Source organism: Corvus hawaiiensis, chromosome 15 (assembly GCF_020740725.1).
Source record: "Corvus hawaiiensis isolate bCorHaw1 chromosome 15, bCorHaw1.pri.cur, whole genome shotgun sequence".
Lineage (NCBI taxonomy): Eukaryota > Metazoa > Chordata > Aves > Passeriformes > Corvidae > Corvus > Corvus hawaiiensis.
The window spans coordinates 4,140,050-4,164,214 of NC_063227.1; the positions used below are offsets into that span (position 1 = coordinate 4,140,050).

Consider the following 24,165-nt stretch of genomic DNA (forward strand, 5'->3'; position numbering starts at 1 on the left):
TGGAAAGCAAAAGGCTATGACACTGCAGGGCTGAGAGATGCTAAATATTTGTTTATTCAGTGACTTTAATGGGGGAGAGTAGGTGCAGATGTTAATGTGCTGCAGACTATGAAGGGGCCAACAGCACAGATTTCAAGGTCTTAAATGTTTGTTTTGGGGTTTTTTGTTTCCAAATTGTTTTTTGATTCAGAAAACTCACTTGAAAATGCACCAGCCTTTCTACCCCGCTTCTAAACTGAATCCACATTCGGAAAAAATCTAGAACAGAGCCCATATTCTCCACTAAAAATAGAAGAATCCTTAAAATACATTTTTGTGCCAGTGTATTTTACTATTAGTCTGTTTTATGCCTTTTCCTTTCCCCTCACACCTCTTTTTACGATTTCCTACAATACTTTATTGCTTTTTTCCAGCCCCTTTTCTCTGTTTTACAATTTGTTCTAAGCAGGTAGTAGAAGATGTCTGAGAATGTCAAACTCTGCAGGTCCGATACCATCCAAGTATTTGCAGCCTGATCCAGCCCTGTGTTCAGCCTCTTGCCCTGCTCATCACCAGCGACTGCAGCAGAGCAGCCAGCGGGGTGTGCTGGACACTGCCATCTCTGTGCCCCAGAAATGCAGCATTTGAGTGCTCCCTGTGATTCTGAGTCACTGTGACTCCGGGCACAACTCCGAGCGCCGCATTCCCGGAGTTCAGTAACGCTTTAGGAGCTGCCAGCTCGGCTCCTGGTTGAAGTGAAGCACATTTTCAGGTTATCACTAATACAGTCTCTGTCTCAGCTGCTTTATCAGTAAAGGGGAAGTTAGAGTATTATTTGTGTGGTTTCCTTACAGGAGTTTTTTCAGGATTATTTAGTGAATGTTGGCACTGCAAGATGCTATAAATACCAGAGGCTTGTTCCCGTGTACCATATGATCTTCCACCTCCTGAATGCAACTGTTATTCTTCTGCCACTATTCAGCCCAATGATTTTTATTTTATTTACTTCGATTCTTTGTATTCTAGATTATGCCCCACTGGCAAGGGATCTTGGGAAAGAACTGTGATGCTTTTGTTCACTGAACAAAACCTGATTCATCCCTTTCCTTACATCACCACACAGCTCTCCAGCTTCCCAACACAGAGATTGCTCTGGCTTTCCTTTAGGTACGTTGAAAATCACAGCAGCTGTTAAGAGAGCACATAATGCTCTTCAGCATTAAGAGAGGGGAAAGATATATGTAATCATATGAGAGATTTAATTATCAGTGGTACTGCAGGAGTGGTTTTCTGAAGAGAGTGAAAACAAATAGGAAATTGAGAAACCATCTGAATTCTACAAAGAGCTCTGAAAAGCAGCAAGAATGAGAGGAAAAATGAGGAGATGATGAGAAGCTAAGTGATGGGGAGAAATTTAGGAAATAGGGTCACAGATAGTGAAAACCAGGAATTTTTGAGATGGGATTATGGAGTGAGAGTAGTTAAATCGGAGATAAATGCACTTACTGTTGCCGCTGCCCAGTAATGCTCCCAATTTCTGTTTCTGGGTATGGGTTTCTGCAGGAATTTAATTAAAGTTTATTTGTTCCTTTGTTTAGTGAATGAGATAAAATTGCAAGAAGGGAACACAAAGGCTTTGGGGGCTGGCTGCCACCAGTATTAAACACATGAGGTACCAAATTAGGTTTCACAGGCAATCTTAATTTTTGCATTATTTAACTTTTGTCTGACTTGATGCAATATAACCTACTCATTAAGACATTCCTTTGCTTTTACATATGTATGTATGAATATTTTTTGAAACCATGGTTTATAAAAAGCTTCAAATAAAACTGCCCATGTTATTGTCCACCTTATGCATGCAGTGTCCTTCCACGTCAGCATATTTTGCTGCTCTTTGAGAATTCTTATGAGGGATTTTCTTTGTAAGCAGTTTGGGGTGCTGGCATGTGTCCATCTGCATGGACAAATCAAGCTTCCACATTATCTGAACTCTGAGAAGGTCTTTTCAAAGTTTTAATGAGATGTCACCATAGCAGTGCCCTTCAGTCCTCAGTTGCTGATCACTGAAATTCTGGAATCCAAAGGCTTTTGTTGATAATGAGAGATGAATAATCACTGCGTTCAGAATTCTCAGCCATGCAGTGTCAGATGCAGGAGAGGCTTTCAAGATTCTGGAGAAATGAAGCAGAAAGTTGAGGTGCTTTTAAAAAGCCATGCCTGACAAGACAGTGGTAATGCCACATACCTGATCTGCTCATTAGAAAACCTTTTCTTTTGTGAAGTAACACATTTTCAGAGTTAAATGCTGAGAGAGGATAGAATGAAATAAATGTGGAGTTCACTTCCTACTGTTTGCTTGCAAACTGAAGCAAGAACTTTACAATACTTTCACAATATAGTTACTTCTAAAATAATAATAATGGATATTTCCATTCCAACTCTTACAAATATGTGTTGCTCTCTACAGCTGTGAATATGTATTTGTCTCTCTCTGCTCCTTGCTGTCTTTTCTCTCCCAAGCAGCACTGCAGAGAGGTAGGACTTAGAGATCGCCCCAACCTCAGTCAGCACTGAACCAAGCCCACAAAGAAAAGGAAAGAAGTGACTCATGATATTTTTTTCCCATGTATGGCATGAGTAGACAAGCAGCCCCTAGAAATGGAGCTGAAATTCTTACGCCTTATATGACAGCTGGTTTATATTCCCTGTGATAAGAAGTGGGGTACTGGCAAGTGTGGAACAGGGATGCAGTTGTGAGTGGGCTGAGCCAGAAAAATGGGGTGGCTGGAGACTGGTGAAGCTGTTTTCCCATATTCTCTGCAGTTTGGAGCAGTGTTTACCCCAGGTACAACAAAAGGATTAGGTGATAGTGGCATGATTAATAAACAGATACGTAACACAAGAGCTGCAAACACTTGCGACGCAGGGACCTGTTAAATGACAAAAAGAGGAAAGCAGCTGCTAAGAGGGGACACTGAGCAGGTCAGAGAAGCCCTGTGCAGAAGGGGCTCTGTGAACCTCCTGAGCCTGACCCGAGCATGGAGTGCTTATGAGTAATAATCACATGGGGATGTCCTTTGCTTGGCTGGGCCTGCAGGTTTGTTCTTTCTACAGAGAAGAATTACGGAACTTAGGAATCCTTGCATGAACTGATGGCTTCAAACTAAATATTCTTCAATTAAAACGTCTGTTATTTTTATTTAAATTGTATTAAAATCTGAAGCTTATGAAAAATGGTGCTGGGCTGCTCCATGGTACCTGAAAAAGTTTGGGAGACTCCTGTCAGTTGTGCCATTCGATCTCCTTCCTGCTGCATTCTGGAGTGACTGGAGTTGAGGAGACTGGCCCAGTGTGAACACCAATGCACCACCTGAGGATGGACATGTTCAAACTACCTTTTTTCTTCTGGTGTTTTGAACACCTTCAGGTACTCAAAGTAATTTTGCAAAGCACAATGCAGACAGACGCCCAAACCCCTTATTTTTATATCTCTGCTTCACAGAGTTAGACACTATGTTGAGGTATTGTTAATACCTACGTCTGTGAATGCTCCAGTTCTCATTAGAGATGGAAGGAAAAAAGCAATTATTAAGTTGGCCAGCCCAACCCTTGTGAACTACAGGATTTTCCAGTTCAGTGTATTCCCTCATTCCTCACCACAGCAAAGGTTTTTTTTCATGTTCCAGACAACGTGGCTTTGTACTTTTTTTTAAGTACTAAGGTAAAAAACATTACTTCCTTTGTGTCATAATTTTTCCGTAGCATTTAGGAATGTGTTCTAGGGCTTGGCCATGCAACCCTTAAGAGGATGAGTAAATATTGGTGAGACTTTTCATGCAAGGGCTGTGAGCTAAAAAGTATGAAACTATACTGTGCTGGGCTGTGCTGTGAGGGAGCAGCCCCTGGGCCAGGTCTCCAGCTGAAAAATGACAGTGCAGTAATGCAGAGTATCTGGTGCTTTTCTGGTTGAACTCAAAACGAAGGTGACTGGAAGTTCTGCAGTACAACACTGGAAAAAACAGAGTCAGCCTTAGTATTCGAAAGTAATACAGCACTTCGTGTTCCACAAGGCCACTAAGGAGTATTATTAAAATAGCAGGGCTGCCTTTTAAACATCTGCTCAGACACTACCTCAAATTTTGCTGACCGACTTTTCTGAGTCATCTTCCCGACCCGCAGCTGCCCTGGCAAGTCCGCACGTCCCGAGAGGACCCAAACCGCCGCGCTCCCATCGGAATTTACACCCCAACCTCTGCCTTTTCGGGGCTGTGGGCGGGCGAAAGGGTCCCGGCGTTATAGACAGAGCCCGCTCCCGCCGGGGAGCGCTCTCCATCCCAATTCCTGGCGCTTTCCACCCAAAACGCTGCCCCACTCCCTCCACCCCCGCCCCGAACCTGCCCGGGGGGGGCGGAGGAGCCGCTCCGCGGGCGGGGCGGTGCCGCGGGCGGGGCGCGCGCATGCGCGGAGCGGGGCGGCGCGCGCGCGCAGGCAGCGGGGCCATGGCCGCCCGTCCGCGGGGCCGCGGGGTGTCGGCGGCGCCCTGAGGCGGCGCGGCGCGGCCATGGTGCCTCGAGGAGCCGCTCTGCCGCCGGGCATCGAACCGCCGCCGCCGTCGGTGTGAGAAGCGCGGAGCCTCCGCCGCGCCACCGGGGAGCAAGAGGAGGAGAAGAAGGAGGAGGAGGAGGAGGAGGAGGCGGCGGCGGCGACCCCGCGGGTTCAGGTGATTCCCGCACGCGCCACCTGAGGCACACGCGCGCGTCCCCGCGGCGCCCGCCGCTCCCGCGCCCCTCCGCGCCCCCGCCGCTCCAGCGCGTATCCGCGCCGGTGCCGGGGCTCCCCGGCCTTCCCTGCGCGCAGCGCCCCCGCCGCTCCTCCCCGCCCTCCGCCCCCCTTCCCCTCCCCGCTCCCCGCTCCCCTCCTCCGCCGGCGCCGGGAGCCGCCGGGGTTACTGGAGTTCAGCGGGGCCGGGCAGGATGCGCGGGGCGGTCCGCGGCGCCGGCGGTGAGCGCGGGAGTTGCGCTGGGCAGGGAATAAGTGTCCTGTTGGGGAGTGGGGTAGCGGGGGGTCGCGGTCCGCACGGCCGGAGCCTGCCCGTGCTGGCCCCGGGGATGAGCTGCGGGCTGCTGCAGCCCTGACAGAGCCACTCTCTTGGCCGGGGGCTGCGGGGCTGCCCGTCCTGCCCGGGGTCGGGCTGTGCCCTCCGGTGCCCGCAGCCGGCCGTGCGTCCCCCGGCCCGGTGCCGTCACGGCGGAGACACGGAGCGGAGCCGGGCACCTCTCCTGGAGACGGGCCCTGGAGCATATGGTCATGCTTATGTAAGGAGCAGCCTGCCCGTGGCGTGGAGAACAGGGCTCTTGCCATCTTCCCTACTTGTGTCATGTCAGTCGGTTTTATGAGACCTTCTGTAGCCTTTTAAAATAAGGTTTGTGATGAGAATTTTCATTTTTCTTCTGTGCTCGGGAGTAGTTCTGTGTACCAAGTACACTTGTGACAGATGGAGCTCTTAGAGGGATTCTTATCTTCTGGTTGTGCTGCCTTTTTGGGGGTGTGTGTGTGGGACCTGGTGCATAATTAATGTGATTGGGGGAATAAAGTGAAAAAAAAGTGAATTTTTTTTGTGTGTAATGCATGCAAGTATCAGCAAATGAAGGAGAATATTAGAAACTATGGGCAAAATATACCAAAGAAAAGCAAGATTTGTGTAATATGTTTGACTCATAAATATTAGCCATTTGTGATCTCATTCAGAATACTTTTTTTTTTGAAATCCGTAGGTGTTGCGGTATTCATTTCTTATGCAGTTTTTAGTACAAGAGTTTCTGTTAACTTGTGTTCCAGTCTTGGATACTTTTATATGTATTTCAGTTAGGGTTTGTAATGTGTCCGTAGAGATAAAACTTGGGAGGAGAGGAAGGAAATAATTACTAATTACTTTTTGATCAGTCTCGTAGGTTAATGAGGATAGATTTAAATATGGAAAAAATTATTTTGTTTAGGTGGGCGCTCTAAGCTATTGCACCCCGTGACTTTGGTTTATCTGTAACCTTGGCTTTTTTTTTTTGCCGGTTATCTTAAAAAGGAGGGGGGAAATGTGCATGAGAAACTGTATCTTTTTTGTTTCTAGTTATCTTTAATAACTCTGGTAATCAGCTCTGGTTTTCGAGTCATAGTGTCACTAAAGGATTTAATTAACAGCTAAACTCATTAGCATTAGGAAATGGTTGTCTTTGCGACCACCATTACATGGAAGGATCATCAACAATCTTACAGAGCAATGTAAAACTACTGCTCATCAAAAACAAGGCTTCACTTTCTTTAAGTCAGTCTTGAGGGGCTACTGATGTTCGAGCCACTCGATTCTGACAGAGACGTGAACTGAGCATACTGGGGAATTCCTTCCTTTGGGAGAGGATGGGGAGAGATCGGTATCTCCGTCCGGTTCGGCAGCTGGAGCCCTTGGTGCAGATGCAGAAAGGCGCATCATGCCAGGGAGCTCTAAGCGAATGGGTGTGTCCTGGCATGCTCTGAGCCTGCTTGGTGTTCGGTGTTGCACTCGCACAAACCTTCTCCGAGCTGCTTGCTAAACTTGGGTCGGTTTCCTCCTCTTCAAACAGTGCAGATGGTTCCTCTTCCCTTCTTCTGGAACCCATGTGGTGATTTACTCTTCTGAAGCCATTTTTAGCTCCAAATACACCTGGCAGTGTTTGATGTGGTTAGAGTGGACAGTTCACCATCATTTTGCTTTTTAAGTGTATATTCAAGTCCAATCCTTGGTGTGATTCAGGCATTAGTGTTTCCCATTTCCCTGCCTTCATTTCAGAGAGGCCTTGCTGCTCTGTAATTAGTCTCGTATTTGGGAGGAACACTCAGAAGTGGGTACTTCATCTTGAGGAGTTTTTCTGGAAGAATTCTTTGGTTGCGTATCTTGTGTTTGAGCATGTTTTAAAGGGAACTTTTTTGGGTATTTCCACCATGCGTTTGATATTTCTGTCAGGCGAGTCTGGTGCTGCAGGAAGCTGAGCTGCCTATTTCACAGGCCTGGAGCTTTATTTACACGATTCAGAAAACAGATAAGGCAGCAGCAGCGATGGAAACTTTTATCAGTGCTGACCTAGAGAAATCCTGAAAGTCTTATTTTCTATTTTAACTTCTTACCAGTCTGGTAACTAGTTATTGGCATTGCCGGTTCTAAACATAGGCTGTGTCTGAAATGGCTAAAAGCTGTCTGAGCAACTGTGAAGAATGAGATACATTTCATTCCGTCGTGTGGCTTCATCCTGGTAACACATTTTGGTCGCAGGGGGTTTTTTTTGTGAGGTTGATGGGGCATGGCAGCTTTGCCTGTGTGCCTGGTGTTCCTGTGATCCTGCTCTCTGGGGTGGGATGTCACTGCATCATCTCAGGCTCTCATTAATGCTCGGTGTGCAGGTCCTCTGGGTATTCTCTCCTCTGCAGAGGCGCTTTGGGATTGCTGCCCAGATTTTCTCAGAATGTGCTGATACAAATGTGCTTAGGCAGGCTTGTAGGTGTGGGCTTGCAAACACGGCTGTGATGGCAAAAAAAAAGTGCTGAATAACTGGTTAATAAACCAAACCTGTCGAGAAACAGGGGAGCCAGAAAGGACCTCAGAGCAGTTCAGTTTGTTGAGTCAGTCTAGATTTTCTTCTGAAGATTTTAATTAAAGATATTATTAATTGTATTTTAATTTTAATGAATTAGCTTACTGTCTTTCAGGTGCCCAACTAAGCTGCAATCTCAAAACCAAGCAGCCCCTCTTAGTGTGACTGGATTAGAGCTGATTGTGTGCAGGCAGAGCATGGATCCCATAGGAATCCACAGAAGGAAGCATTTTGCTGCATACCTGGTGGATTTGTTAACCTTTGTTAACACGTGTTAGTCCCTGAGTTCAGTTCCTTTGTCTTACCTGTTCATTATGAAAAATAAAAGCCACAGGATGTTTTACAGGCTGCCTATAAATAATAAAATGCACTTGCTATATAATTGAGAGTGGGCTGAAACTGTTCATAGTGTATAAATGTACTAGAGAAATAAATCTTTAAAGAAAACTTAATCTTCACAGCTCTGTGATATGTATCTTCATTTCTTGGATTGGTTTTCTTTCCCCTCATATAAAACTTGCTAGAATTAATGAAAGTTGGAAATGTAGATTTTTTTTTTTTTTTAATTCTCTGCAACTAACCTTCCATCGTTGCTTTTGTCCATTTTAAATATGCCTTTAATGTGAATTCATGTTCACTGAAGTCCCTGTGAACAGAGAAGAGTTTGACCTAATTTATTTTGCAGTAACATTTGCCTTTGCAAAATATGTGCTGTATTTGTTTGGGATGGTTAACCTTAGCTCTGCCACAGTTCACAACTGAATGAGTCTTGGATGAGTCGGAATGTAGGAATTACTCAGTTTTCTAGGCAGAAATACCGGTTCTCCAGGCACACCACTGCAGCAGCTGTATAGCTGTCCATACTGTTAGACCAGATGGGAAAAAGGGGAAAAAAATAAGGAGAAAAAAGATGTTGTTTGTTCTTGTTAACTGCTTACACAGCAAGATCGAGCTGTCTGTTTGCTGACTGACTCTCTCTGAACCTTTAAATTGAAGGCTAAATACTCTCTAGTTATCATTTGAAATTTCTGAACTGCTCCAGTGATCTAGAAGCACTGAGCATTACTGGGAGCAGTGACTGGCTGCCGGTGATGGTGTTGCTGTGCACGTCTGCCGTGTTCCAGGGCTTTATTCCTGCTCTTGGTATCTCGCTGGATCTGGCCTTCTCAGCAGAAATCTTTGATTGCTGTCCTTGTTAGCCAGTTTAAATTGTACGGGAGCAAGACAGTCTTTTCCTTTCCTTGTCACTGTCTGCCAGGGAAAGAGCCCTTTTGATGGATTGGTGACTCACGTACTCTGAGTTCTGGGTTTGTTTTTGTTTTTTTTTTTTTTTCCCTACAGAAATCACACAGGGAGATTCTTTTCTCAGTGCATATTTGATAAACCTTTTCGTCCTGTTCCTTCCCTTTGCTTCTCTTTGTTCTCTCCCTCCCAAACTGATGATATAAAGATCTGAGTCTTTGAAGAATGGGATTCTTCTGTAATTAAAATTCTTTTTGCTCCCCAAATCAGGACAGGTATAAAGAAGGGAGTGAGTTGGTATAACCCAGCTGATGGGTCTAATTTTAGTTGTTGAACTGTGACACTGAACTTTTCTATAGCTACAGATAGGAGTTGTATATTTGGTATTCTGTTTGGGTTTATCTTTAAAATTTTTTTTCCTCCTCTAAGTCTGTCTAGCAGAGTTTCCCTCACAGAAAAACAAAAGGTTTTCCTGGTGGTATTTTTAGTTTCAGAATGTATTACTGAAAAATAATCTAACGTGGAAACTAAACTGCAGACCAGAATGTGCTTGTTAACGGATGTATCCAGAGTAACTAGAATTTCATAGATGTGAGGAGCAGAAGTTGAAACTGTGTCTTTTGGATTTTAGTCAATCTTGCCAAGTATTTTAGGTTGTGATGCTGTAGCAGAATGAGCATCTTGTTCACAGATGTGAGACTGAATGATGCAGGATCAAGTCTGGTTTTAAGGTTCTGATCTTCCCTGGAATTGCTTTCTCTTTCTATAGTGAATTTTGGTGGCAGTAATCTTGGAATAACTTATATTTGCAGATACTCCAGTTTATTTCTGTAACTATTAAGTAACTTTATTATTTATGCTTCCCTAAATGTACAAACTCTTCTCTGTTAGTGTAATTTTGTACCTGTTTGGATAAATGGATGTAGATTTTTGTGGCCTCTTGTACTGCTTTACCAGGGCATATTTGCTGCCTGTGATGTGATAGAGTTATATTTATGTTGGTGCAGAAGCAACAGTTACATGGGTTTAAGTGGCAGAATTCACAGCTTCAGCTGAAATGGCAAAATTTTATGTTGTGGCAAAACTTCAGAAAGAAAATTCTGTGAAAGGGAAAATGTGTGTTATCTGTGAGAGGTTGCGTGCTATGTGATCACACTCAAGATGGTCTGTTCTGCTGCTGGAATGAGCTGGGACAAACTTGAAGGAGTCTTTTTGTCTCTTTTTTTTTTTTTTTAATAGATTTTTGCCAACTCTTGCTGTCTTCTTTAGGGCTAACCAAGAATACGCTTTTGACAAAATGGGTGTGCCAGGTGAAGGAGGGGTTTTTGAAATATAATTGTTATGGATTGTTCATTTTTGTTTTATGTTCCATGAACAATCAGTTGTAATGGGAATTTTTTAAAAGGTTGTTTTGGCCAAATAGCACAGCTTAAGATGTGAAATCTGAAGTTCTTGGTCTTGGCTTTTGCTGGGATTGAGTTAATTTTAGTAGCTGGTGCAGTGCTGTGTTTTGGATTTAGTACGAGAATAACGTCGATGGCACACCAATGGTTTAGTTGGTGCCAAGCAGTGCTTACTCTAAATCAAGGACTTTTCAGTTTCCTGTGCTCTGACAGTGAGCAGGTGCACAAGGAGCTGGGGGAACTGGGCAAAGGGATGTTCCATGCCACAGAACCTCATGGCCAGTGTGGAAACAGGGGAATTGGCTGGGAAGCACCGACTGCTGCTCAGGGACTGGATGGGCATCGGTGAGTGGGTGGTGAGCAACTGCATTGTGGCACTGGTTTCTCTTGGGTTTCAGTCCTCTCTTTGTCTGTTTTTTTTTGTTGTTGTTGTTGTTATCTGCCTTTCACCACTGTTATTATCATTACCAGTATTCTATCTTATCTTATTTATTAAAGTGCTCTTATTTCAACCAAAGGTTTTTACCTTTTTTTCAGTTTCCCTCTCCATCCTACTTGGAGGGGTGATGGTGAGTGAGTGGCTGTGTGATATTAATTCCCAGCTGGGGTTAAACCATGACAGTCTTCCTGAGACTTCCTTTTCTTACTCTAATTTGGAACAGGGAGATGTTTGAAATCACGGGGAAAAAAATTTTGAAACGCAAACAAATGGTTCCCCAGTCCATTTTTTGGCTTTGTACAACAAATGACCTATTTTTTATTTCTAATGCCTGAGCACGCAGCAACTCTTGTCATCATCATTTATCTAAACGTTTTAATGTTGTGGTTGTTTTTTTGTTTGTTTTTACACCAATCAAAATAATGTATTGTGAGAGCTCTTTACAATATAATGAGCTTAGAGCAATGGACTTTGCTTGCCTCTATTTCGTTCTGTCAGAACTTGGCAGCCATTACAACTGAGGCTTTATTTAACACATCCGCATTTCTAGTGGAGTTAATTTTAAAGGGTTTCTTATTAGTATTGGGTGTTTTTGTCAGTCAGGGACAGAAGATGCTGTGGATTTGCTGTGGCTGCTCCTCACAGGACTTCTGTTGCGACATGATGTGGTTTTCAAAGTTAGTTTTGCTTTTGTTTTAGCAGCATTTGAAATTTAATTGTTCTCTTAGATAATCTAAATGCTGCACTTTTTAGTTTGCTGTGTCTCAAGTATGTGTGTGTGAGTTTGGGAGGTAGAATTTTTCAGCTTAATTTGGATGTGCTGACTCTCAAGTTAACTTTCAGTATTAAGAGAAGTTGTCCGTGGAATTCTGTTTTTGGAGTAATTAAGGAAAGCGAAAGTTCAAGTGAAAGTTACCTTCTTGTCATACACGGTTGGTTGTTGTTGATGACTGAAAAAGGTTTGACAGTTTTGAGAATGTAATTTGGTATCAGGCACTTGTCACTTTGCATGGCTGTTTTTATGACAGAATGAAAACCTGTCAGTCCCTGCTCATCCCTATCCCCACATCCTGATCTACTTGGAGAAGGAACGTAGTGAAAAGCCAGGAGGCAGCCTAACTTCAGAGTTTTAATTAAATTTATGAACTTTACAAACCCATAGATTTTTGAAAATTCTGGGACATTTAAAATATTTTGATATGAATTATTTAAGCTGGTATTTTTTGTAACTCTGAATACAATCTGTGCAACCCCTGACTTCTGTTTGTACAATACCATCCCTTTAAACTCAGGGTTTTTTTCACACAAAATGTTGAATGCTCTGATTCTGTAGTAGCTGCTTGGGTGGTAGTTTTGGTTGTTCATTCTAAATATTTGTAGTCTTCTGGCCGACCTTTTAATTTGATTTGGGCAGCTCTGTGAAATTCTGGTGTTGTGTGGGCTGCCTGATGTGGTTGGAAGGTGCTTCCTATGTGAGGGGAGCGATGTGCTCCCCTTGGGGTTTGTAGAGCTGTTGCAAGAGCTCTGTAAAAATGCCAGCATATACATAACTTGAAAAATCAGACTGTGGGCTAGACAATGGCAAGCAACAGCCTTGCGACCTGTGGTTTATTGAGCCACATCTCAGTTTTGATGTGTCCTGACTTCTTGAGCTGAAGTAATTTTATGTCATCATGCCTTGAGAAGTGTGAGTGTGGCTGAAGGTGTGACATGAACAGTTTGCAGTGCCATCTAGGCCATGGCAACACAAATAAAACCTCACACAAGGCTTGTGTGTAGGTGAGAGGTCTTGGGGTTTTTTTTATTATTTGGGTTGGGTTTTTTTTCTTAATATATATTTGCATGGTTTCACTTCATGCTGGACTTCTGTGTTGGCTTGAGATATAAAACTTGCACAGCTGCAACTTCTATAATTTACACAAGGACAATATGAATAAAGTCCTGTAAAACTTTATAAAATAAAGTTTTTATTTTAAGATTTAAATAAATTTAAAAATTTTAAAATAAAGTGCAGTTCAAGTGCAGGTTTTTCCATTTTTTTGCTCAGGGTGCAGTTCTTTTCAATTGTCCCCCTAATAATTGGGATTGGGAGCCTTTTCTTAAATCTGACCTCATCGGGGGGCTGATTGTGCTGCAGGTGATTTTACTTTGAGTGGCTTCTTGTGGATAAAAACTTGCTGGATCATCCCCATCTTCAACTGCAGTTCTCTAATGCAGCCTACAGTGAATCACGTTCAAGGGATGGGCAGGTGATGAATGGTAAAACCAGCACATTTTATTTAGGAGCAACTGTCAGTCTTAGCTGACAGGATGTCAAACTGATCCTTTTGCTCTTTAAAATGGTTCTGTTGATGACTTTTGAGATGCTGTTGTGGACCAGCTGTTTTTAAAAAAAAAGGGCCCTTCATTGTTATGCATCATCCGTCTTATCCGATGGCAAACTCCAAAACTGAATTACCTTCTAGTATTCAGGAGTGAGGATATGGTCTTTTGTTTGAATGATTCCTTGTGAATTACATGGAAATGAGTAGAATAGTTGTATTATTGGTCCTAATCTTCAAAACACACAGCCCTCAAATTCCATAAATTGATAAATTTGTAGGGGTTAGTGAAGTCTGTAAATGATTTTTTTAAAGCTCAGGTATTTGAAAATGATTTACTGCAATTTGCATTGAGGAAGTGAATCCCAAATATTTAAAGAACTGTCTTAATTGGTGATTATTTAATTTGAGAGGTGTAGAAATAGTGCTAAGCTAAATGGATGTAGTGCCTGAATTTTGTTGGTGTTTGGTTTCTAAAGCTTACAGAGTATTTGCATTCTAATGCAGATCATGTAAATGTTTGTGTAGCACCTACTACACTGGGGTCTTTCGGCTGAGATCTTGGATGCTAAATGAGTGTAAATAAGAACGGTGCACACCCTTGGACCATTTTCATGTCATTAACCTGCCCTCCCCCCATTTTACAGTGTCACCATGGAAAAACTGCTAGCAAATTGACCTTTATATAGCCAAAATAGAAGCTGTCCTGTCTGGATTTGAGTTTAACTCAGTTGATTCATTCAGTCGTTTGTGGCCACACAGGAAGCCCCATTCATATGATCACAAAGCCTAATGGCTGTTTGTACAGTGGGATTGATCTGATTACTCTTCTCTCTCTTGTGCTATTTACAGTCTGCTGCCAATTCACAGAAAGGGAAGAGAATGGCTGCAAAGGAGAAGTTGGAGGCAGTATTAAACGTGGCCCTAAGGGTCCCCAGCATCATGCTGTTGGATGTCTTGTACAGATGGGATGTCAGCTCATTCTTCCAGCAGATCCAAAGAAGTAGCCTGCACAACAACCCTCTCTTCCAGTACAAGTACTTGGCCCTTAATATGCATTATGTGGGTAAGTATGGATCTCTTCAAGAGAAAACTACTCGACTAAATATCCTTTGGCTTGCTAAAAGAATTTTAGGAATTTGGTAATGGCATGTTAATATATTGATTCCAAAGAATAACACGATAATGCATTCATTACAGCTCTGCCTAAGGGACAGTTTATGTTAACAGCAAAGAAATCCTACCCAGGGTTTTTACTGATTGTTGTTATTCAGCCTTTACAAGTAAACCTGGTGTTTGGAAACACAATTGATGTCCTGAAGGAGGAACACAGTGACTTTGGTCCGTGTCTGACTGATGATGAAGCAGCTGTGAAATGTGGTGCAGACAAGAAGTATAGAAACTTAACATTAAACAAGAGACTAGGGAAAAGGTGGCTGGGTTTGGACTAACCATAGCACCAGAAGTTTAGTTTTCATTGCTGCACAGATTTGGCTCTTCAGTTTACAACCTTATGAACCATCTCTGTGCTGTGAGTGGATTCGAGCAGGTAACCAGTCCTTGTGTTGCAGATAAATGGACAAAATTACTAACTCAGCTCAGGCAGCTGAGGTGTGAACCTTGGCCTGCAAGTCTAGCTCTGGAATGCTAGATGTCTGTTTTTAGGAGATGAAAGGCTTGGTGTTCTGGGACCTGCTCTCCGGGTGAGAATGTGATTCATCTGCACATGGGGTAAATTAGGGATTGGATTCAGGCTGTTGAGGTTGATCTCTTGCAAGCATCTGCCTGAGCACTGCCTAGCTTGGAGAGAAAGGGCTAGCATATAATTTTCCCACTCTGTAGCATTTCTTCCTTGTAGATGCTTTTGGAAGATAAAGATGCACTGCAGTCAGCTAAAGGAAACACACTTTACTTAAGTAGTTAGAAAACTGTGGGCTTTTGATGGAGCATGTCCTGACTTTAATCCTGACTGCATAAATGTTGGCATAAGGCTTCCCTTTTTTAAATGTATTAAATATCTGTTGTCTGGAAATCATTTACTGCACTAAAAATGAGTGCAGCTTTCTTTGTTACGGCTCCACAATACTCGTGCTGGGATAACAATGTACTTGCAGTACAAAACATTGGTGTCACAGTTCCCCTTTCCTTTGTCTGTGGGAGAGGACATGCTTGCTGCTGGTGAATGTGACACAGGACGATGGTGGCCAGTATCTACAGCTGGCCTTCTCATGCATTTGTGTGCACACACAAAGCTTTTAGGAATGATTTTATCAGATCAGGTTCTAATGCAGAACTAACAGTTGTGGAGTAGGTTTTCGAGATGGCAGTGGGTAATTTCCAGCTGTGGCAAAGCCCCTCTTTATAGACATTTGATAATCTTGTCCCTGCTGAAGTGTGTTGGGATACACCAATAAAAAGTGCTACGGAGAGGGTGGGTATTGTTACCAAAGAATTTCCCACCTGGATGCTATTTTGGTACTAAACCAGTGGAATCTGACTTTGTGCTCCTTGTACAAGGGGTGCTTTTGTGCTGGTGCACAATCACTCAGCAGTTCTTGTACTTCTTGCTTTTATGACATTGATTGTATGCACTTTTATTTCTCCAACTGGTAGTTGCTAAGCAAGAAGAGCTTCTAAATTGTCAAACAAGTTGCTCGTTTTAAAAGATTTTCAGGCAATTTTTAGTGAGAAAACATTGCTAGTACTTTGCAAATAAAGTTGCTGTGTTTCATTTCCTTGGTTGTTGGGGGTTTTTTAAGTTGTGTCAGGGTAAAGCTGGGCTAAATCAATTTACATGCCTCCATGACATTTTATATAGATTTAGTTGCGTCACTTTACAGTTTAACATTAATTAAGATGATGTATAAAAAATATATAAATTGGATTTGTAAGGAAAACAAAATCCTTTTCCACCAGTCTGGGGAGTTAAGCTTCTTTGAAGATACATAGGGGGAAATTAACTGCCAGCTTATAATTTAAACAACAATTCACTGTGGATGTGTTTCAACATACTAATCTGCTTTATTTAGGAAAAAAATCCTCTGTCATATTTGCAGTTAGGAAACACTGTCAGCAAATTCAGTGGCAGCTTTGCAATATCAATCAATCACTGAATTTCTTCGACAAGACAGTATCTTGTAGTGCTATATATAGTGCTATATAAGTGCTTCCAGCAGCTGAGGAAATTGGGTGCATCTATCTTGGGCAGATGCTCAAGGAACAATTTGATTAGAGAGCCCTAAAAATTAATAAACTCTACCAGTCTTCATATGGTGAACCGTTTCCTGGAACTAAGGACACAGTGTTGGAAATTTGCTCAGAACTGGGAGTTACCAGGAGTGTCTTTTCTGTTTAAATGTACAAGTGAAATGATGTGTGTTCCAGTGTGACTCCCATTCCAGTTAGCAGTACTGAGAGTGTAATAAAAGCTTCTGAAGTGCAATTTGTTCTTTGAAACAACTTTTCGTATCTTTCCATGAAACAGCCCTTATCTGCTTGAGCAAAGGAAAATATTCAATCCTGATAACCACTCAACCACAAGTTCACCTGCATGAAATTTAACTAAATAGCACAGAGCAATGCAAACAGCAGAGATAAATTTCTGGTTAGAATTGGTGAAACCTCTGTGTAGGGTAGATTAGCACTTACTGCCAGACTTCTCTGTTTTCTTCTGCACTGCAGAGGAGCTCTGAGAAAGCAGGCACTTCTTTTTATGTTCTTTTGATGAAGAAGGTGGAAAACAGTTGAAACCATGTAATTTCCTCCTGTGAAGAAGGGCAAAACAATGCTGTTTGTTCTAACTGGTAAATACTCTGAGCTAGATGGAAAGAGTCATGAGCTTAGTCTATAATCAGAGTCAGGCTTGGAATTTAAGTCACTGTCATGGGTGAGGCACAGAATTGCACTAAATACAGGGTTTTCTTACTCAAAAGTAAAAATAGAGCAGTTTTCTATCTTAAACTATATTCTTTGTCATTACGAAAAATAAAAAGAAATTTTCAGGGGGGGGAAAAAGTATTTAAATATTTGGAATAGGTGAAAGGTGTGTCATCTTTCACAACCCTGTTTGTAATGACAGTTTCTTGAACTGTGTGGTTAATATTTTAATCTCTTGGTCACATCACTTCCTAGGTGTGAGCTGCTTGTTACGAATGCTGCTTTTATGAGGGGGGCTTGAGGGAGGAGAAACCTGCTGGACTTCCTGCCCTTGTGTGCTGATTGCATGCTTTGGTCTGCCCACTTTTCTTTAAGCTCTTGTGCTTTACGTAGAAGATCTTTTATTTAGATTTCTATTTTTTCGTGTTGCCTTTTAAGAGGAAAGATACTGTACTCTGGTACAAACACAGGAAGAAATGCCAAGTGAAGCTTCAGTGTGAGAAGAAATGAGTTGGTTCGTTACAGAAACAAATTTCCTAAAATATTGAGAAAAAGATGCATGATTTAAATGTGTAAATACAGTTAATGCATATAAAAATGAGGTCCTGCTTAGATTCAGCATCTCTGGCTCTGCAGTCCCATGTCTTCTGTCTCCTGCAAGCAGCACTTAGATAAATGGGTAGTAGAACTATTTTCTGAGTGTTACTATTTAATTTTAAACTGTAGCTATTTTTAATCAAGTGCAATTTGATGACATGGACTTGGTCTGTATTTCTTAAAATAATTATTTGTACCGTCTTCTCATTCTCTTTTTGGATAAAATGCAGTGTATACTGCAGTTGGTAGGACACAGGAGGAGGTAGAGTGAGTGCCATGCTCAAAATCCAGCACACCCTTTTTTCATTTTCTGACTCAAGGCTACTGCTCCCTTCGTGTTGTAGGCTTTTACTAAGCAGCTTTCTCAGCATATGGATACTTTCAGGTAACTTTTCTGTGTAAAGCTGGTATCTGTTTTTGGAAACCCACATCACCACTTTTTTTTTTAAATAAAAGGAACCACTAACCACCTTTTTGAAAGGAGGTGCTTAAAATTTTTAATTCTGAGTACCACTCTCATGACAGAATGGCAGCTTGTCTTGATGATTTAGAAAGAGCCTCTGAATCATATGGCAGAACTAGAATCAAAAGTCCATTTTATTTGTTCAGATAATACTGCAAATCTCCGTAAAGAACTCAGTTTCTTGGATTATTTATACTTAGAGTGCCCAATCTGTTATGCATTTAAAAATTCAAGAAACAGCTGTTGATGGCAGTACCCCAGCAATGAATAAATTGTTTTGTTGGCATTATTTTCATAGAGATGTGCAGATGTTGATAACAGGATTTCTGATCTCTGTTCGCAGTTGTCCTGTGCAATGACTGAATAAATACCACTTTCCTTATGTGCAAGTATGTTTAGATGTTTCTCAGTTTTGAACTCATTTTCCAGCATTTTCTGGAGGGCAGGTATATAAAAGTATATTTTTTAAAAACTATCCACTCTTGAGATAGATGATTTAGACTTTGACAATTTATGAAATCTCTGTGTAAATTGCAGTGTGACCAGTCTGGTGATTGCTTATCCTGAGAATTAGACACACTGAAAATAAAGGTGCCAGTTGTTTCTGTAATACTTCTGCCATCTCAAATGCAGGCTTTCAGAAGTGTGTCCTGTTTTATTGATACTTGCATGTTGTGGCCAGGTATTTGTCTGAATAAACTGAAATGAGGGCAGTCAAGGATTTGGCTGGAGTGACTAACTCGGAGTGCGCTGATCCCTCTTTGAGGCAGGAGAGTTGGGTGTTGGGATGGAGTCTGTGGCTCATGACTTGCTGCTTCCCAGCAAGTTGCTTTGCAAGTCACGGACCCTTTACCCTTACAGGATATGGGAAAATGGAAAAGTAGGGCCCCCTAAGTTAATTTCCTGGTAGAAGCCAAGCAATTGTGCTCTTACTTTCTGGCACTCCAAGAGTTGGTGTGGCCTTATTAAGAAATGTTATGAACTCTTTGATGTGCAAAGTTCTCAGTTTTAGAGTAAACACGCAGGAAACTGTGAGTAATAATACAAAATGGACACAAGGGATCTGTAATCATGCAAATGAGCACTAAAGTGCTCCATAAAGAGGATGAGTTGTGTGACTTTGATCATGTTCCAGAAGCCTCCATTGTGTGCAGTCAATAAACCTCAGACACCTGAGTCGGCAAAGAGGTAATTCTGGTGAGAGAAGCTGGGAACACCTTGGTGGTGCACAAATGGAGAGATTGCTGAAAGCAGTCTGTGAGCTGCTGCTCTCTGAACAATGAGCATTGCACAGCCAGAGGTTTTCATCGAGCTGAATCAGCAGGTTGTAAATGAGGTCATGAACTGGTAAATATGTGTGTTCTTGTCTAGCAGCGTTCAACTTCGCTTTTCTGCTCACTATGATTTTCACAGTTTCTTTTCTCCAATGGGGCCTAAATCTGCGCCATCTTGCCTGAGAGGCAGTAGAAGTTCTCTGTTTCCTTGTGCTCCTGAATAGGAGCTGAGTGGGGGATTTGTGTATTTTTAAGGTTGGCAGAATGAGTCTTCTGTAATGCTCCTTACATCTGGGAGCATAAAGGTGCAAGTCTCTTTCTTGGTGTTGCAGCACTAGGGCACTATGACTGTATTCAGGGAAGATTATTCTGTCTTTTCTTTATCTTTTTTGTTTGTTTATTTGTTTTTAACGTATGTTAGAACCATTCCTTTACTGGGGCAGGAATTGGCCTTCTCTGAGCCTGCTGCTTGCTTTATACAGAAATGCACATGGTGCGTCAAAAGGGACAATGCACCAAGTCCCAAGAGCAAAAATAGCATGGCCTGAATCGAGGGAGGGGAGTGCTCACTGCTGACACAGAGCTCAGAAACTCCATTTGGATGGAAGTGAGAGTGTTATTGTTAACCCCTGCTCAGAGGTTACCCAGTAAGATGACTGTTTCTCAAACTGTAAGTTCTTGTGTGTGGGGACTCTCTCCAAAGGGATGTATGTTCTCAGCATCATGTTTTCTTCTGGCAGAGGAGGTGCAAATGAAAACAGAATGTAATGATTTAGATGAGAAAGCTACTGTGAGAAATTTCATTTCCTGGTCTTTTTTTTTTTTTTTAAGTGGAATCTTATTTATACCATACACTAATTACATCATTTGTCTGCATGAGAACAAAGGGAATAGAATATTATTGCAAATATGTCTTAATTTGAGCTTATCTTCCTTTTTTTCTGCAATCAGATGGGTTGGTAAAGAATTATTTGGCTTTTTTTTTTTTATTTTTTTTTATTTGGCAGAGGCTTTGTTGATAAAAATGAGGTTGGTACCACTTTGGGAATAGGGCCTCTGCAGCAAAAATGCAAATATTGCAGTATGAAGTGTGTTGAAATCTCCCTCTTATCAAGTCACAAGAGGAAATTGTAAATAAGAGTGAATGGGAACTACTTTAAATGTCTGTTGCTCTCCCCCTCTTCAAAGTATAACAATTAAACCAAATGGCTGCTTCAAAGTGAACATTTACATTCCAGCCCAAACTCCTGAGCAGTGGAGTTCATTGCTGAAGCTTCTGCAGTAACCTTGGCTGTCTTGTGCTGCTTCCCTGCAGTTCTGAGCATCTGTGCAGTGTGAAGGCCTGCCTGCTGGTTAGAAGGCACAGTGACAGTACTTTCTAAATCTTTTAATTTAGCCTTTTATTTTTTTTCCACTCCTTCATTGTATCCTGAAGGATCCTAAGTATTTTGATTGAAGTTGTGATCCTGTACAGAAGAAGAATGAATTTCAGTGATATCTTAAAATCCTTCCATCATCTTTGTTAGAGGGTAGTTACTGCCCTCTAAAATATGTTACTTTTACAGAAATGATCCTACCATTGCTCAGGTACATCATCACGTGGCCAAGGAGCAGACTTTCTTGTGATAAAGTAAAGATGACAGAGCTTAAATACAGATGCAGTGAACAGGTATTCTAAGACTATTGATAGGGTAATAGAGGAATAAAAGACTGCATAATAAACTCCATTTGGTTCTCTACCTGAAGGTGAGTCACAGGCTAGTGAGAAGGAAAGTTTTGGAGAGATTTGACTCACGTGCTGGAATGATAAATGGTTGTGGGTTGTTCCTCAGGGGGAATTGTCCCTCAGGAAGGAATCCAGGGAAAGGGGTGAATGCAGCAGAGATGAGGTGTAAGAATGTCTGCAGAGGGTTTGAGAGCTCGAGCTGGCTCATGAGGCTGTGGTGTGGTGCAAGGTAATTAAATGTCTTCATAGAGACTGCTGAGGAGTTCCTGCCCTTGTCATTTGTGTGTTTGGTAGAAGGAAGGTGGTGAACAGAGAATAGGAATTCCATAAAATACAGGTGTTTGTGAAGAAAACTGATAGTGTAGAACATCTGATGTGCTGTGCAAGTCATTCTGTGTGAAACAGTCGCTAGAAGGAAACTGATGGAGTGCTGTATTTCAGGCCCCTTTAAAAAAGCTCACAATAAAAATGATTCTGTTCTCCAGGCTGAATAGCCCCAACTCCCCCAGCCTGCCCTCCCGGGGGGGGTGCTCCAGCCCTCTGGTCAAAGTGATACTGTCCAGAATTACTGACTTGTCTGACACTTGATTTTAGTAAAAGAATCTATTGATTATTTTAGCCTTTTAAAAAGCACATCCTGAGACAAATGTGCAACTTGTCACATCCACTTCATAAAGATAATTGAAACATTATCTTTAATGCTAAATACATAAATGATATACTGGTATTTTAAAAAGGTAAGCAAATAGGCTTTGTCTGTCTATCATTGATCCTATCATCTGTCTTATCTGAATTGATCTCTCTCTGCTTGGCATCCTGTGGGTCTGGTGCCTTTTCTAGGAGGATCTTGCAAGATACCTTTTTGAAGACCAAACTGTTGGTAGAATTTTACAGAGGTGGCTTATTGAACATGGCAGATATTAAGCAGCCATTAAATACTTCTACACAAATACTGACTCTGAAATAGTATCTTTTTCAAATACTGGAACATGCTGAGTTCCCAAGCTGTTTTATAGTACCTGGTTGTGCCACTGCTTATGAGTGCTTAATCTAGAGTTGCATTATTAAATATATTTAAAAAGCTCAAAATATAAATTAACTCAGCTAAAAAGACTGTGCCTTATGTTGCTGAATAGATGTATGAAACTTCAATTGTGACATGACTGGTGTGGCTGTTAGGGTCAGGATAAGTTCTTCTGTAGCGTTTTGTTCTTAGCTTCAGGGGAGTTGTTGGCTGTTGCTGGGCTGTTTTCCTAAATGGATTTCAGTGCCAGGCACTTGAGCTGACCTTCAGAAAGAGCACAAGTGCACTGCAGTGATGGAGAGAGAGCCTGGAAATAAATATTACTAAGGGCACCATGTGCTGGGTTTTTGACCCGCAGCCTGTCTGGAAAGGAGTATGGACATGTACAGCCCAGTTATGAGGTGGACTTCAAAGTACTGCTTTATTTGGGTATCTGAGTGAGATCCTTATGAAAATAAGGATCAGTGTTCTGCTTGTTGGAGAGGCTGCTGAGCAGCCAGGCCCTGGTCTTGAAGAGTAAAGCTGGATGTGCATTGGGTCATTTTCAACAGCCTCACTAAATGCTTATGAGACATGCAGGAACTGCTGGGATAAATATCTACAAATCCTAGGCTGTGTCAGGTCCTGTCCTTGATTTATGCAACCCTGATAGCTGGAGTGTGCTTTAATATGGAGTACAGCCTATGTGTCCCCATCTTAAATTCTGAACATGCCAAGTGTTATTTTAATTTGGTGTTTGATAGTATTTTTTTAAATATCAACTTTTTGTTACAGGTTACATCTTAAGTGTTGTGCTCCTAACTTTACCAAGGCAACACCTGGTTCAGCTTTACCTGTACTTTTTGACTGCACTGCTGCTTTATGCTGGGCACCAAATTTCCAGGTAAGAATAAATGGATTAATTTTGTCAGCTTGGTTTGGAAATTAGAAAAATAACTGTTATTTTGTTAATATCTTCTGTAAGTGGTTTTGTGAATGCCTTTTTTTTTATGTCAGACACCTTAATATATCTTGCTGTTCTTTGTCTTTGGAAAAGTTTACAGAATTAAATATGCAGTCAAGTAGTTCTTTTTAAGTTATTGAAAGTAGAGCAAGAATTTTGAGCTACTTGTCTGGGGAGTGTAATGTCCCCTAATCTAAGGAGAGAAAGCACTTACCACAAGACTAAATGTGGCCTCTGATGCAGTGGCTCAGCTAAAATGCTTTCAGCACTGGGGTGTTTTACACAGCATACAGGATGTTACTTTTAGTTTCCTGGCACCTTGGGTGAGAGAGCAAATAGGGATCTGGATCCAGTAAAAGCAAAGTAGTAGTGGAATTTATTCTTAAAATATATTACACAAATTTAAATGTACAATGGAAGCAGGTGTTTTGGATCTAAAATGCAGAGCGAGAGGCTGGAGAACTGAGTCAAACAAGACAAAATCAACCATCTTTGTTTGGTCCCCGCTACATCTGTTGAAAGCCATTGTAAACTTTCATACTGACACGATGTTTAATTGGAACCAAAGACACTGCCATCACATTAAAGGCTTTGTACAGGAAGTTTTGAAAACATGGATTTGAGCCTGACTTATTTTGGTGCCTGCTGATGAGAAACATTTAAAAATGTGCTTTCAATTGATTTAATCGAAGTGATAGTTTTGTTATTTCTGCATCAAAATTGTTGTTCCAGAGCATTTGCTGGAATGTCTTTCTTGATATGTTGCAGTTCAGGGGAGTGTTAATGAAGGTTTTGTGATGACTTGACATGTCGCTGTTGTGGCTGTCAGAGTTGCAGTTAGTGATTTCCTGAAAAGGATGAGTGTACAAGAGAGGAGTTATAGCCTCTTCTTGCCTCAGTAGGAAGGAAAAAAGTGTTTATTTGTCATTCCTCAGGGGAGTCCTCAGTTGTTATAGATGGGAGTTTGTGGGTGTTTCTTACAGGATTAAAGGCTTATTTATTAGAAAAGGCAACCTAAACATTATTTAAGAACTTGTGTTTAAATAATAAAGCTGGTAACAAATGCCCATCAGACACAGGGCTTTGATCCAGAACATTTACAGCTGGAGGTGGTTATGCCACTCCAGGTCTTTAAATTTTTTAAAAGAAAGGGAGATGTTATGAATTTAGTTGATACGTTGAGGTATAGCGCTGTGATTGCTTTGAATACGTTGTTTGTGCTTCTATGTAATAGGAATTCTGACTTCTGGTCTTTG

At 41.7% G+C, this 24,165-nt stretch overlaps 1 protein-coding gene and 1 long non-coding RNA gene across 4 annotated transcripts in view; one reads left to right on the forward strand and one right to left on the reverse strand.

Moving 5' to 3' along the window:
* Window positions 1-1,537: 1,537 nt before the first annotated feature.
* On the reverse strand, window positions 1,538-3,978 carry LOC125333939. The gene is made up of 2 exons (XR_007207015.1): window positions 3,241-3,978; window positions 1,538-2,153 (listed from the first exon to the last, which is right to left on the reverse strand). It is a non-coding gene; the product is annotated as an uncharacterized LOC125333939 (long non-coding RNA).
* A 505-nt stretch (window positions 3,979-4,483) lies between these two features.
* The window catches only part of RNF145 (ring finger protein 145), a 47,040-nt gene continuing 27,358 nt past the window's right edge, over window positions 4,484-24,165 (forward strand). The window contains exons 1-3 of one of the 3 annotated variants that reach the window (XM_048319912.1): window positions 4,484-4,702; window positions 13,859-14,072; window positions 22,741-22,849. In XM_048319912.1, the coding sequence (XP_048175869.1) occupies window positions 13,889-14,072; window positions 22,741-22,849 (293 nt within the window). In that variant the 5' untranslated portion in view covers window positions 4,484-4,702; window positions 13,859-13,888. Of the gene's footprint in view, window positions 4,703-4,925; window positions 4,984-5,066; window positions 5,405-13,858; window positions 14,073-22,740; window positions 22,850-24,165 lie in introns of those variants that run through there. The other 2 variants (XM_048319914.1, XM_048319913.1) reach the window with 2 other exon arrangements.